This window comes from Lepidochelys olivacea, assembly GCF_965140295.1.
Source record: "Lepidochelys olivacea isolate rLepOli2 genome assembly, chromosome: 2".
Classification (NCBI taxonomy): domain Eukaryota; kingdom Metazoa; phylum Chordata; order Testudines; family Cheloniidae; genus Lepidochelys; species Lepidochelys olivacea.
In genome coordinates, this window is record NC_140412.1 from 238,368,862 (window position 1) to 238,381,661 (window position 12,800).

The 12,800-nt window shown below is 42.0% G+C and overlaps 1 protein-coding gene and 1 long non-coding RNA gene across 3 annotated transcripts in view; one reads left to right on the top strand and one right to left on the bottom strand.

The window, feature by feature from the left end:
* The window catches only part of ODAD2 (outer dynein arm docking complex subunit 2), a 192,166-nt gene that overhangs the window by 107,078 nt on the left and 72,288 nt on the right, over positions 1-12,800 (bottom strand). For both annotated transcript variants that reach the window (XM_084620409.1, XM_084620410.1), the window contains exons 11-13: positions 4,010-4,156; positions 3,567-3,776; positions 3,160-3,396 (exon numbers count right to left, since the gene is read on the bottom strand). In XM_084620409.1, coding sequence (XP_084476535.1) covers positions 3,160-3,396; positions 3,567-3,776; positions 4,010-4,156 — 594 coding nt within the window. The remainder of the gene's footprint in view (positions 1-3,159; positions 3,397-3,566; positions 3,777-4,009; positions 4,157-12,800) is intronic.
* The window catches only part of LOC311516399, a 73,834-nt gene continuing 69,508 nt past the window's right edge, over positions 8,475-12,800 (top strand). The window contains exon 1 of the long non-coding RNA XR_014710402.1: positions 8,475-8,711. This is a non-coding gene — a long non-coding RNA (uncharacterized lncRNA). The remainder of the gene's footprint in view (positions 8,712-12,800) is intronic.

The following is a 12,800-nucleotide window of genomic DNA, read 5'->3' on the forward strand; positions in this document are numbered from 1 at the left end:
ACTGCCCAACATTTCCCATTATAAGACCCTGTTTTCACTTGCTTATAACTTTGCCAAACTTTAACTGTTTGGATGCAAGGAGCCTCTGGCTTTTTTTTTTTTTTTTGAAAATTTCAACCAAAATGGTTCAGCTACTCCCAAGAACAAGGCTAGGGGAAAATATGCTGTTTTGCCCATGTTAAAAATTTTTCACAACCTTTTCTTTGAAAAGATCTAGTGCTCTCATGCTGTAGAGCAGGGACTTGAAATGTGGCAGAGCGCTGGCCTTTGTTTGGAGATGTTCCTTACTTTGACCCCCTTGTGCTTAGCATTATGCTACAGTCTCTAATTACAAGGTCATATACTATTTTTCCACAGCACTCTTGCCTCATGAAGTGCACAAAATGGACCAGGGTTGAGTAGTGAAGGAGGCTGTTTTCCATAGGACCTTTGCCACATTTATTGCATAATTTGGAAAGTATGTAGAAAATGAAACAGGGGATTGCAGAAAAAGAAAGGAGGTTCTCATGGTAAATGCAGCTGATTGCTGCCCTGGAGAATTGGATTCTATCCCTACCTCTGCCACAGAGTTCTTATGTGATGCTAAGCACGTCACTAAAACCAAACTTTTCAGAGGTGGTCACTAATTGTGTATATTCCTCATTTTCTGGGTGTTCAATTTAATAATTTAGGGTCTGATTTACAGAGCACTCACAATTGCAAAGTGAAGTCAGTGAGAACTATGCTTTGCACATATAAGTGCTATATATTGGTAAGTACTCAGAAAAATCAGGTCATAGGTGTCCCAAATTGGGCACTCATAATTAGTGGCTACTTTTGACCTTAATATTGCTGTGTCTCCACTCCCCTTTGTAAAATAGTGATAATATAGGGGCAGAGGGTCTCGGGGGAGGTCAGGGGCTCCCTCCCCCCGGGTCTGGGAGGCAGGAGCTGTGGGGGGCACTTTTGGGGGCCCCACAGTCCCAGAGTAGCCCAGGGGATTAGCGGGGGGCCGGGAGCAGCCCGCTCCACTTCCCTCGCCCCGGCCCCAGCTGTAGCCATGTCACTCGCGGGAGGGGGCTTGGGGGAAGGGATCCCCCCGCACTCACCGGCAGCAACGGAAGCGGAGCAGCCTGGCCCCATCCTGCTCACTCGGCCAGCTCCCAGCTGCGGTGCTCCGCTTCCCACTGCCAGTGAGTGCAGGAGGCGTCCTTTCCCCAATCTCCCCACACTCACCAGCGGCGGGAAGTGGAGCGCCGTGGGTGGGAGCTGGAGGAGTGGAACGAGCTGGGGCGACATTGCTCCACTTCCCACTGCTGCCAGTGAGTGCCTGTCAGGGGGCGGGAGGTGTGGATAGGTGTCGGAGCAGTCAGGGAACAAGGAACGCGGGGGGGCAAAGCAAGTTGGATATAATGCGGTGAGATTTTTTGTCTCCTGTGGATCGTGTTATATCGGGGTAGAGATGTACTGAATAGCTGCTGAGTAATTGAGCACTTTCCATCAACTGTGCACTGAATGAGGCTGGGGTCCTGTGGAAAAAATAGTATGAAATCATGTGCTCATGATTTTGCAACTTTAACGATCTACTAATGTAGTTTTTGTGTGTAATTTTAATAGTATGCTTGTAAAAATTCTGTGCTTATTATAATAGCAATTCTCTATATAGTTCCATATTACTATATAGAGCTAAAATACCTTGTCCATTTTAAATATAAACCACTATTTTTAAATCTTAAGGTCTCAAAAGTGACAAAAGTCAGGAAATGCAAAGTTAGGAACTACAAGGTGAATTAAAACCAGGGTGTCACAGTCCTAACTTTGAATTTCCTGGCTTTCATTGGTTTAAATAAGATACTTACTCTACTTAAACACAGGACCAAATTATGCTCTCAGGTACACTAGTAAAATGCCACTGAAATACACTAAGTGGGGTTGCACCAATGCAACTGAGAGCAGAATTTGGCCCATTATTTTGATTTTGATTTATTTTCTGTTCTCTTAAAGAAAGAAAAGTCATTTTAAAGTTGTAAAATGCATATTATTAAGTTCTGACCATTAGAGCAATCTTCCTGACCATATTTTATTTAGACAGATATTTTAAACCCACACCAAAAGAGCTCAAAGTTTGGCAGTTTTTAAAACCTGGATACATCAAGGCAGTACAATCTGTAATGGAAATTTTGAAGCAAATCATACACTTTCCTTTACTCCTCCTGAGACTGATAAGATGCTCTTTGTACAAAGCACATGTATAATGTAAACTATTTAACTTGTGCAGTGATGGGATCATCATCCTGTCTATTGATCCACTGTTAGCCTTATACATATTTTGAATTCCCACATTTACCTCCCTAAGAATATTGTGTTTCCAATTCAGCTTTCTGCCATTTAAGTATATTACTGGGCCAGGATGTAGCTGTGACAACTTTTGAAAATCCACTTTACAAATTTCTTGCAACAAAAACAGACATTTTTGTCAAATATGAAAAATTTACAAAAATGAAAATTTTGAATTATACTAGTTTCAGATACTTTCTCTCACAAATCACCCTTGGCCTCCAGCACAAATACTATGTGATGACCGGGCCTTACAGCCTCATAAGACATGACCTTCATTAAAAAACTTGTATAAAGCAAACCCACAGTACCCACTCTCCTTAGTCCAGTGTTGTCCTTTAGATGGGACCAAACTACTTGATGGAATAGAGCGTTCTTCCAAAGGGTATGTTGCCCAGATTGACTTATTTTAAATCACAGTCTGAACCATCAGTTTAAAAAGGTTAGAAGTAGACTAGTTAAACTATGGGTATGTCTACACTGCACTTATACTTCACATGCCCAGCAGGTGTAAATAGCAGTATCAATGAGGCATGGCTTAGGCAAATAGAATAGAGCAGTGGTTTTCAAACTTTTTTTCTGGTGACCCAGTTCTAGGCTGGGGGTGCAGACTCTGGGGTGGGGCCGGGGACGAGGGTCTTGGGGTGCAGGAGGGGGCTCCAGGTTTGGAGAGGCTCAGGGCTGGGACAGGGGATTGGGGTGGGGGTTGGAGCGCAGGCTCCCGGTCAGTGGCACAGCGGGTGTGCTAAGGCAGGCTTCCGACACATGTACTTACACATGTAGTGCCTGTACTCTACATGCCGCCATAAGTGTACACATAGCCTAAGTAGTTGTTTGGCTTACCTCGGATGCACACTCTTGTAATGTCCCCACCACAGGTGTTAACATGTTTGCATGTGGGGACTTTAGCAACCGAGCCAGCAATGGAATGCCTCCAGCCCTACGAATTGCTTCTTTATTTTTGGTGCTTTTGCTACAGCTCCAGAGCGCCAAAGCCCCACAGCGTGCTACTTCAATATCTTTTTCCTGATCTGGAGTCAGATTGGCTGATCCCAATGGAACACAGTCCAGTAGCCCAACCTGACAAAAAACAAAGAATTCTTAGTGTATTTACTGTTAATCAGGAAGAATGTAATTATATTGCATTTTAATGATATACAACAATTTTTTTCTCCTGGCTAACAAATGACTTATCAAGTGGAAAAAAATACATAAATACAGTAAATGTGAGGATTTTAATATCTACTTACTAGTCTCTTGATTCCTCCATGCTGTCTTACTGTCCTTCGTGCTCGTTTAAACCTGGCAACGTTAGCAATCGTTTCAGCTGCCAAACATTTCAGATCCTTATCTGGGGAATCTAGTATTTTCACCATTATTTGTAAGCCCCCAAAATCAGCAACTGTACGTCTGATTTGTGAATTCAGACTAATTTCCTTCAGGATTTTTAAGGAACCAATCTAAACAGAGGAAGATATTAAATGTGAGGCATTATTTAAGAATATATAATCATTTTAGCTAGCAATCATTTAAAATAATGGATTATCTAACATGTTCTCTCTTTTAACTGGAACCCATTAAACAACACTTCTTTATACCATATATTCCATGGGATGTGGTGGGGGGGGGAGAAGAGTATTCTAATATTAGCTAGCATATACACAGCTCAAGTTATTTAGACAAATTTACTTACCTTACATTTAATTTCTTCTGTATCAAGTAAATTAATTAATACTTCAAGACCCCCAACATCTCTGATGGCCAGTTGACAAGTTTCTTGAGCCAAGTTAAAATCTCTCATTGAACATAATGCAATTACAGTAGCTGTCTGGTTACCTCCCTAAAATAATGTAAACATTATTATAGCTACAGGTAAAATACAACCTTATTATTATATAAACATACTGAAACTGACCCTATATATCAGTTCTTGGCCCTCTACTATTTTAACATTTGTATCAGTGACATGGAAGAAAACATACAATTATTACTAATAAAGTTTGCAGATGATACAAAAATTGAAGGAGTAGTAAATAATTAAAAAGACAGTTCACTGATATAGAACAATCTGGCTTGCTTGGTAAGATGGGTGCAATCAAATAATGTGTGTTTAAATATGGTCAAATGTAAGGTCATACATCTACGCCAAAGAATGGTCTACTGCAATCTGGAAAGCACTGAAACTGAAAGTCTGAAGGGTGAAGGTGAATAATCAGCTGAACATGAGCTTAGAGTACAATGCAGCGGCTAAAAGTGCTAATGCAATCCTTCAATGTATATACAGGGAAATATTGAGTAGGAGTAGGGAGGTTATATTATCTCTGGATATGTCACTGGTGCTACCATTACTGGAATATCATCTCCAGTTCTGGTGTCCACTGTATACTGTTGATAAATTGCAGAGGATTCAGAGAAGAGCCACGAGAATGATAAAAGGATTAAACAATATACCTTATATAGAGAGAGACTCCAGGAGCTCAATCTATTTAGCTTATCAAAGAGATGGTTGAGGCATGATTTGATCACAGTCTAGTAAGTACCTCCATTGGAGAACAGAAATTTGATCATAGAAGGCTCTTCAGTCTAGCAGACAAAGGTACAACAAAATCCAATGGCTGAAAGTTGAAGCTAGACAAATTCAGACTAGAAATAAGGCATATATTTTAACAGTGAGGGTAATTAACCATTGGAACAATTTACCAAAGATTGTGGTGGATTCTTCATCACTGGAAATTTTAAAATCAAGATTGGATGTTTTTCTAAAAGATATGCTCTAGTCTAGTTCTATTAGATGGAAGCAGGAATTAATTCAGGAAAGTCCCATGGTCTGTGTTATATCAGAGGTCAAACTAGATGATCATAATGATCCTTTGTGGCCTTAAAATCTATTAATCTATAAAACCCCTATATCCAAACATCCCTTTGAACTCTACGAAAGTTGGGCCCACATCTAGATCTGAATTTTGCAGCTCAGGTCCATGTCTCTTAACTGAAATTGATGATATTGCAAAGGACTTTGATATTGCAAAGGAGGATAATTTCCTAATACATGCCTGGCACACTGAAATTTGGAAAGTCACTGAAAAAATGGGTTGTGATTCCTAATCTGAAATGAGTAGATTTTATGAGAAATTTACTTTATAGCTTCATAGCATGCAGCACTTTCCTTAAAACAATACAAATAAAACAAAATGGTAGGTCAACTGTATATAAACTGATAAACACCTAACTCTAGGTATCCTACAATGGCTATCACAAAAGTTAGCTAGGGAATACATGAGAAAACAAACCAAACTATGAATGTGAGAAAACTATATGCTAGGGTTTCCAATTAGAAACCCTACATTTGACAAGCTTGTTTTGTTAATCAACAAAGTTGATATGAATGCAGTCAAATATCCACAGATACAAGAATCCGCTCTTACAAAAACTGCTCAATCACAAAGGACACACTCTGATGTCAGAGATATTTATCTTCTACTGGGAAAATACCTAAAAGTAAGTCTGTGTTGTTGTAGACATGTCAGTCCCAGGATATTAGAGAGACAAGATCTGTGGGGTAATATCTTTTATTGGACCAACTTCTGCTGGTGAGAGAGATAAACTTTCAAGCTTACACAGAGCTCTTCTGGAAGCTCGAAAGTTTGTCTCTCTCACCAACAGAAGTTAGTCCAATAAAGATATTACCGTGTTACTAAAGGAATTCTCCGGTCTTCACTTTGTCTGCCTGATTTTTATTCTGAATAAGCAAAAGTCACTCCACCCTGAGATGAATGCTGTGGACACTGAGCATGCTCAGCAAAAAACCCAGGATTTCTAAAATGGTGCCATGGCAAATAGCCATGGGGCGCGGGGGTGATTGGCAGAATCACAGCTCTGAGGTAAATGACAACAGTCAGCATCAGTGTTCCCTCTAATTTTTTACGTCCATGTGCGGAATTTTGTTATGTGCACAACATGGAGGTGATGTGTGGTGGGGGTGCGGCAGAGGGGTTCAGCCTGTGGGAGGGGCAAAGGGTTGGGGTGTGGGGGGGTTGAGGGCTCTGGCTGGAGGTGCGGGCTCTGGGGTGGGGCCGGGGATGAGGGGTTTGGGGTGCACACTGTCCCAGGGTTGTGGCAGGGAGAGGACTCCCCCCAGCCCTCTCTCACCACAGCAGCTCAAGGCTGGGTGCAAGGCGCCTCTCCCCGACCACGGCAACTCCGACAGGGGTGGGCTGAGGGAGAAGTGCATTGCCTGGGTCACAGCAGTTCCAGCGGGGCTGGGCTGGGCCGGGAGAGGGGTGCCTCTCCCTGGCAGCTCTAGGGGGGCTGGACCAGGGCAGGGGGGGTTCCTCTCCCCAGCAACTCCGGCAGGGCTGGACTGGACCAGGGGAGGGGCTCCTCTCCCTGGCAGTTCCAGCGGGGCTGGGCTTGGCCTGGGGAGGGGCTCCTCTCCCCAGCCATGGCAGGGGAGGGGCTTCTCTCCCTGGCAGCTCAGGCTCGGCTGGACCAGGGCAGGGGAGGGGCCCTTCTCCCTGCCTGTGCGGCCCATGATAGCCTGCTGTGCAGCCACGCAGCTTACAGGGAACTTAGGTCAGCATGTGCAAGATTAGTGGCTACTGAGCATGTGCAGTAAGGAGTGACAGAGAGGTCAGTTAACTGAGCAGCTAGCTGGCCACAGCCCATTCATACAGGTCACAACTTGTTTTAAAGGTCAGAGCTGTTAATCAGAACTCTGAAGTAATGGTTGATACTGGGCATGTACATTTCTTAGACAGGTATATTAGAAGAACATTACAGTGCCGCATAAAAGGCCAGCTAACAGCAAGCAGGTTTGCAGAAGAAGATCTGCACTGGAGAGAGAGATTCAATCAGGAGAAGATGGGAACTGGAAGCCAGCAAAGAGAAAGCCACTGGACAGAAATCAGAAAAGCTGCTGCAAAGAGAGAGAAGAAAACCAGAGTGGAGCAAAGCTGGCTGACCAGGAGCTGAACAGCAACAGTGATTAAAGATTTACAAAGCAGCAATCGAGATTTTAAAGGGATACCAATTGATTTATAAAATAAGCTCAGGACGGGATTAATCTTTTGTGGGCCCCGGCACCTGGACCATAGCTCCGCCCTCTGCTCCGCCTGCACTCCCCACCGAGGCTCTGCCCCCGCTCGGCCTCTTCCCTCCTGAGGCCCCACCCATGCTCCACCTTGAGGCCCTGCCCCCCACTCTGCCTCTTCCCCCCCAAGGCCCCTCGCATGGGAATGAGGGGACAGAAAGAAGCAAGCAGGGAGCGAGGAGGGGAAGGGGCGGAGATGAGCAAGCAGCAGGAGGGGCCTTGGGTGGGGCGACAGGTGGGGTGGGGGTTGGTCAATGGTCCAGGCATTGGGGCCCCTTCTGAGTGTGGGCCCGGTGCATTGTAAACTCAGTACTTAGTAAATTGGCCAGTTTTTGATATAATTTTTAGTATAGTATAGTTTAGCACAGTATTTATCGTGTGTATCCTTGGAATGTTTGTTTGTGTTTTGATTGTATTTTACTTATATAATATTTAAAGTATTATTTAAGAACTGCTGTCAGCGATTTCATAGAATCATAGGACTGGAAGGGACCTTGAGAGGTCATCTATTCCAGTCCCTGCACTCATGGCAGGACTAAGTATTATCTAGACCATCCCTGACAGGTGTTTATCTAACCTGCTCTTAAAAATCTCCAATGATGGAGATTTCACAACCTCCCTGGACAATTTATTCCAGAGCTTAACCACACTGACAGTTAGGAATTTTTTCCTAATGTCCAACCTAAATCTCCCTTGCTGTGATTTAAGTCCATTGCTTCTTGTCCTATCCTCAGCGGTTAAGAAGAACAATTTTTCTCCCTCTTCCTTGTAACAACCTTTTATGTACTTGAAAACTGTTATGTCCCCTCTCAGTCTTCTCTTTTCCAGATTAAACAAATCCAATTTTTTCAGTCTTCCCACTGACCACTTGTAACAAAGCGCTACGCTCAGAATCATTTAAACTATATGTTATGGTAGTCTGAATGCTCTTTAACTTGCAATAAGGGATTGGTGTCAGGGATTTTGTGCCTTGTTTAGAATTTTTAGATTATATTGTATTGGGGATTATTAGTTACTTTTGTAACCCCTTTGGGGTTTAGAGAACATGGCCCCTTTAAATCTTTTTCCTGAGGGGGAGAGCAAGAGAGTGTGTTGGGAGCACACACAGACAAAAGGGCTGCAGCAAGCAGGCCCACACAGAGTGAAGCAGTCAAGAACCTGCCTGAAACCTGGGAGGGACAGAGAGGCAGATCTGGGACACCCCAGGACAGGAGCCAGGAGGAGCACTGTGCCAGGGAGGAATCACCTGAGAAGGACAAACCGGAACTGGACCCAGTATCACTACTGTCCAGAGCTGCATGGGGCTGTGAGTACTGGGGCTCGTGACTTTGCATTGGGAATAAGGAGGAAGGAATAAGGAGGGAGGCTGTTAGCTAGTTAAGTGAGGAGGTTGTCATTTTTTGTGGCTTTGCAGAGAGCACCGCTAGAGGGGTTTGTTGGGGAAAGTTTGCTGACCCCGAAGACTACCATGAGTACCTAAGACTCACTGGACTGGAACTTTGCCCAGGACTCCTGAACTCTGTGTGCAGACATATTGCTCAGTGTCTGCCCTTTCACACTGTAGTACCACTGGGCCTGGGGGGCCCTGTGTTGAATGCAATGCTGTTTTACCACTCCCCTTATATTTTCCCATTTTTCTCCTTTCATCTCTCTGTAAATAAGTATTTCCCTTTCCTATATTCATTGTACTTTTCCGGTGTGTGTTCACTCCGGGGAGGGGGGTTGGGGAGAGGGGAGGAGAGTTGGAACCGGTGCCCCTGGAGTGGAAGAGACTTTCCCCGCTGCATTCCTGCACGCACCTTCTCTTGGTGGGAGCTGCCTGCAGAGCAGACTCCATCTTGGCCATGAGGGCGCTAAAGTTACACTTTAATAAAAAATATTTTGTTTTGGAAAGAATACTGCCTGTGTCAATTACCTTATCAGAAGGTTATATCCATGTCCTTTAGTGTTTCCTTAACAACCCTGGGAATTTATACCTCAGGAAGGACAGACTAAGGGGACAATCGACAGGCTATTATAGGGGCATCCCAAAATCTATTTTTCAGTGTAACAACCTCACCCACCTTGTCTCTCTAAAAATAAGCCTGATTGTTTGTTTAGTCATTAGTATGGTTCTGATTCCACAAGGTAATTAAGCATGTGCCTAACTTTAAGTATTAGGTAAACCTATTGAACACAGTACATTCCATACCAAAATACTGTGTAATGTTTTCAGCAGCTTTCCTAGAGAAATAATTCCCCCCCCCCAACATATCATATAGCTGGCTTGTCTAAATGATAGAAAAGCCCAAAACTACAGCAAACACTGTGGTCTGAGAGTTCAAAAAGGCTAACAGTTGTCCTTTTACAAAATATATAATCTTAATACCATAGCTCAGGCTATAGATATAGTCTAAACTTGCTTTGCTTTATAACAAGGTGTTTAAAGACCCAAGTCATTTCATTTCTTTACGCACATGTAAGGAATGTGTGTCTAGCGCTCCAAGTGATGTCTTTTCCTTTAAGGAATATACTCACTAAACTTTAACTATATTTTAATTTATCATGCAATAATTCATGTTATAGTTATTTTTTACATATGTAATGGTTGACATATGATATTTGGTATGTTCCAAGTATTTAAAAAAAATTCGTATTCTCCCATATTAAATAAAACAGAACATGCAAAATATTAATGTATTTTGTTTTTCTGCTTCTAAATTGCTTACACAGCTTACTATACATTTTTCAAGCAAAACCACTACAAAATATTTTTCATATGTCCCAAAACATTAGTTCTACAGCATAAATAATACTACTTGTGACCACAATAATTATTTCTCTTCCTTGTAGTTATCATTACACAAGTCATACAGCATAGATTTTAACAAGCATGGAAATAGTTAGCTCCCCATTAAACTTAAACAAAATTATGTTATACCCTTTGAAATCTCATGTGTTGTATGCAAACTGAATTCTACTGGCACTTCAACAATCAAGTTTAAGACTTTAGATTAAATGCAGATTTAGTTTAAAATGTGATCTCTTCTTATATAATGATACAGTATAAGTATCCACAAATTAGATGAAAGTAAAATATAAATTCTAAAACAGGATGTGTGCTATGCTAATAAAGCATTTTCTAGCCAATGTCAGTGGAGTAATTAGAGTTCTTAAGTTCAGTATTAAGGCACATGTCACACAGTTGAGAATTACAAAACTATAAAAAATGGCCACACACAAAAAATCTTATCTTAAAATAAAATATACTTCAAAGTTTGTCTTTCCTTTGTTTTTTGCTTTTTAAATTTATTGGTTCAATAAAAGTGAAATTTAATGGCCTTGGCTGGGATGATTTAGTTGGGATTGGTCATGCTTTGAGCAGGGTGTGTGTGGACTAGATGACCTCCTGAGGTCTCTTCCAACCCTAATCTTCTAAAAGTAAAACTATTTCCCCATGTTTATCCCCCCCTCCCACTCCCCACTGTTCCTCAGACGTTCTTGTCAAGTGCTGGAAATGGCCCACCTTGATCATCACTACAAAAGGTTCCACCCCACCCCGCTCTCCTGCTGGTAATAGCTCACCTTACCTGATCACTCTCATTACAGTGTGTATGGTAACACCCATTTTTTCATGTTCTCTGTGTATATAAATCTCCCCACTGTATTTTCCACTGAATGCATCCGATGAAGTGAGCTGTAGCTCACGAAAGCTTATGCTCAAATAAATTTGTTAGTCTCTAAGTTGCCACAAGTACTCCTTTTCTTTCTGAGATCTGTCAGTTGGCCAGTTCTTAATCCACGTGTGCTTTATAGATACTGTAGAGTGCTAATTTTTTAGCCCTCTGTGTGGCTGGTAGGTGAAAGAGGTATATCTCCACTGGCTGTACAGACCTGCCTCTCTGCTCACTAATCCCCAGGTCTGCAGAGGTGGTTAGGGAAGGCTACATACTACTTCTGAAGCATCAAAGCTACTTTAGTGCAGGAGGCAGAAATAGACTGGGACTTAATAAAAAAAGCTATATCAGAAAATGGTTAACTGTTGAATTGTTAAACAATAGTCAGTGTAATCAGAATTGAAGTTGGGGCCCTTAGTTATCTCATTTCTAAGATGAACAGTCCCAATCTTTTTCATACCTCCTCATATGGAAGCTGTTGCCCACCCCAATCACCTTCGTTGCCCTTCTCTGCACCTATTCCAATTCTAATGTGTCTTTTTTGAGATGAGGCGACCAGAACTGCACACAGTATACAATGCGTGGCATAACATTGATTTAAATTGTGCAGAGTGGGGCAACAAAGGTGATTAGGGGTGGGCAACAGCTTCCATTCTATTAGCTTTTTTGACTGTTGCTACACATTCTGCAGATGTTTTCAGAAAACTGTCTACAATGAGTCCAAGATCTCTTTCTTGAGTGGCAACAGCTAATTTAGACCCCATCATTTTGTATGTATTGTTGTGATTCTGTTTTCCAATGTGCATTACTTTGCACTTATCAACATTGAATTTCACATACCATTTTCTTGCTCAGTCAGCCAGTTTTCTGAGATCCCTTTGTAACTCTTCACAGTCAGCTTTGGACTTACTATCTTGAGTAATTTTGTATCATCTGCAAATGTTGCACCTCACTGTTCACACCTTTTCCAGATCACTTATAAATATGTTGCACAGAACAAGTCCCAGTAGAGATCCTTGAGGGACCCTGCTATTTACCTCTCTCCATTGTGAAAACTGGCCATTTATTCCTAGCCTTTGTTTCCTATCTCTTAGCTAGTTACTGGTCCATGAAAGGAAATTCCCTCTTATCCCATGACTCCTTACTTTACTGAAGAGCCTTTGGTATGGGACTTTATCAAAGGCTTTCTGAAAGTCCAGGTACACTGTATCACCCTTGTCCACATGCTTGTTGACTCCCTGAAAGAATTCTAATAGAGTGGTGAGGCATGATTTCCCTTTACAAAAACTATGTTGACTCCCAAAATACTGTGTTCATCTATGTGTCTGATAATTCTGTTCTTTCCTATTGTTTCAACCAATTTGCCTCATGCTGAAGTTAGACTTACCAGCCTGAAATTGCCAGGATCTCCTCCGGAGCCTTTAAAAAAAATCGGTGTTACAATAGCTACCCTCCAGTCATCTGATACAGAGTCAATGGTCACTTTGTTTGCCCCCTATTGAGCAAACAGAGTATATCTATCCTAGAGGGATTTGAAATGTTATCTGTGCCTAAGTACTGGGAAGTAAAACATTTGATTATTTTTCATTTTTTTGTGTAATTCTCTTTGTTTGCATCTGTACTGTGTATGAATGTATATGTCTGCCTTGCAACTGAAAATATTTAAAAAGTAATTAGAAGAGCACGGGTGTCCAATAATCAAAAACCTAATATGTGAGATTTGATAAGAAAATAGGCCA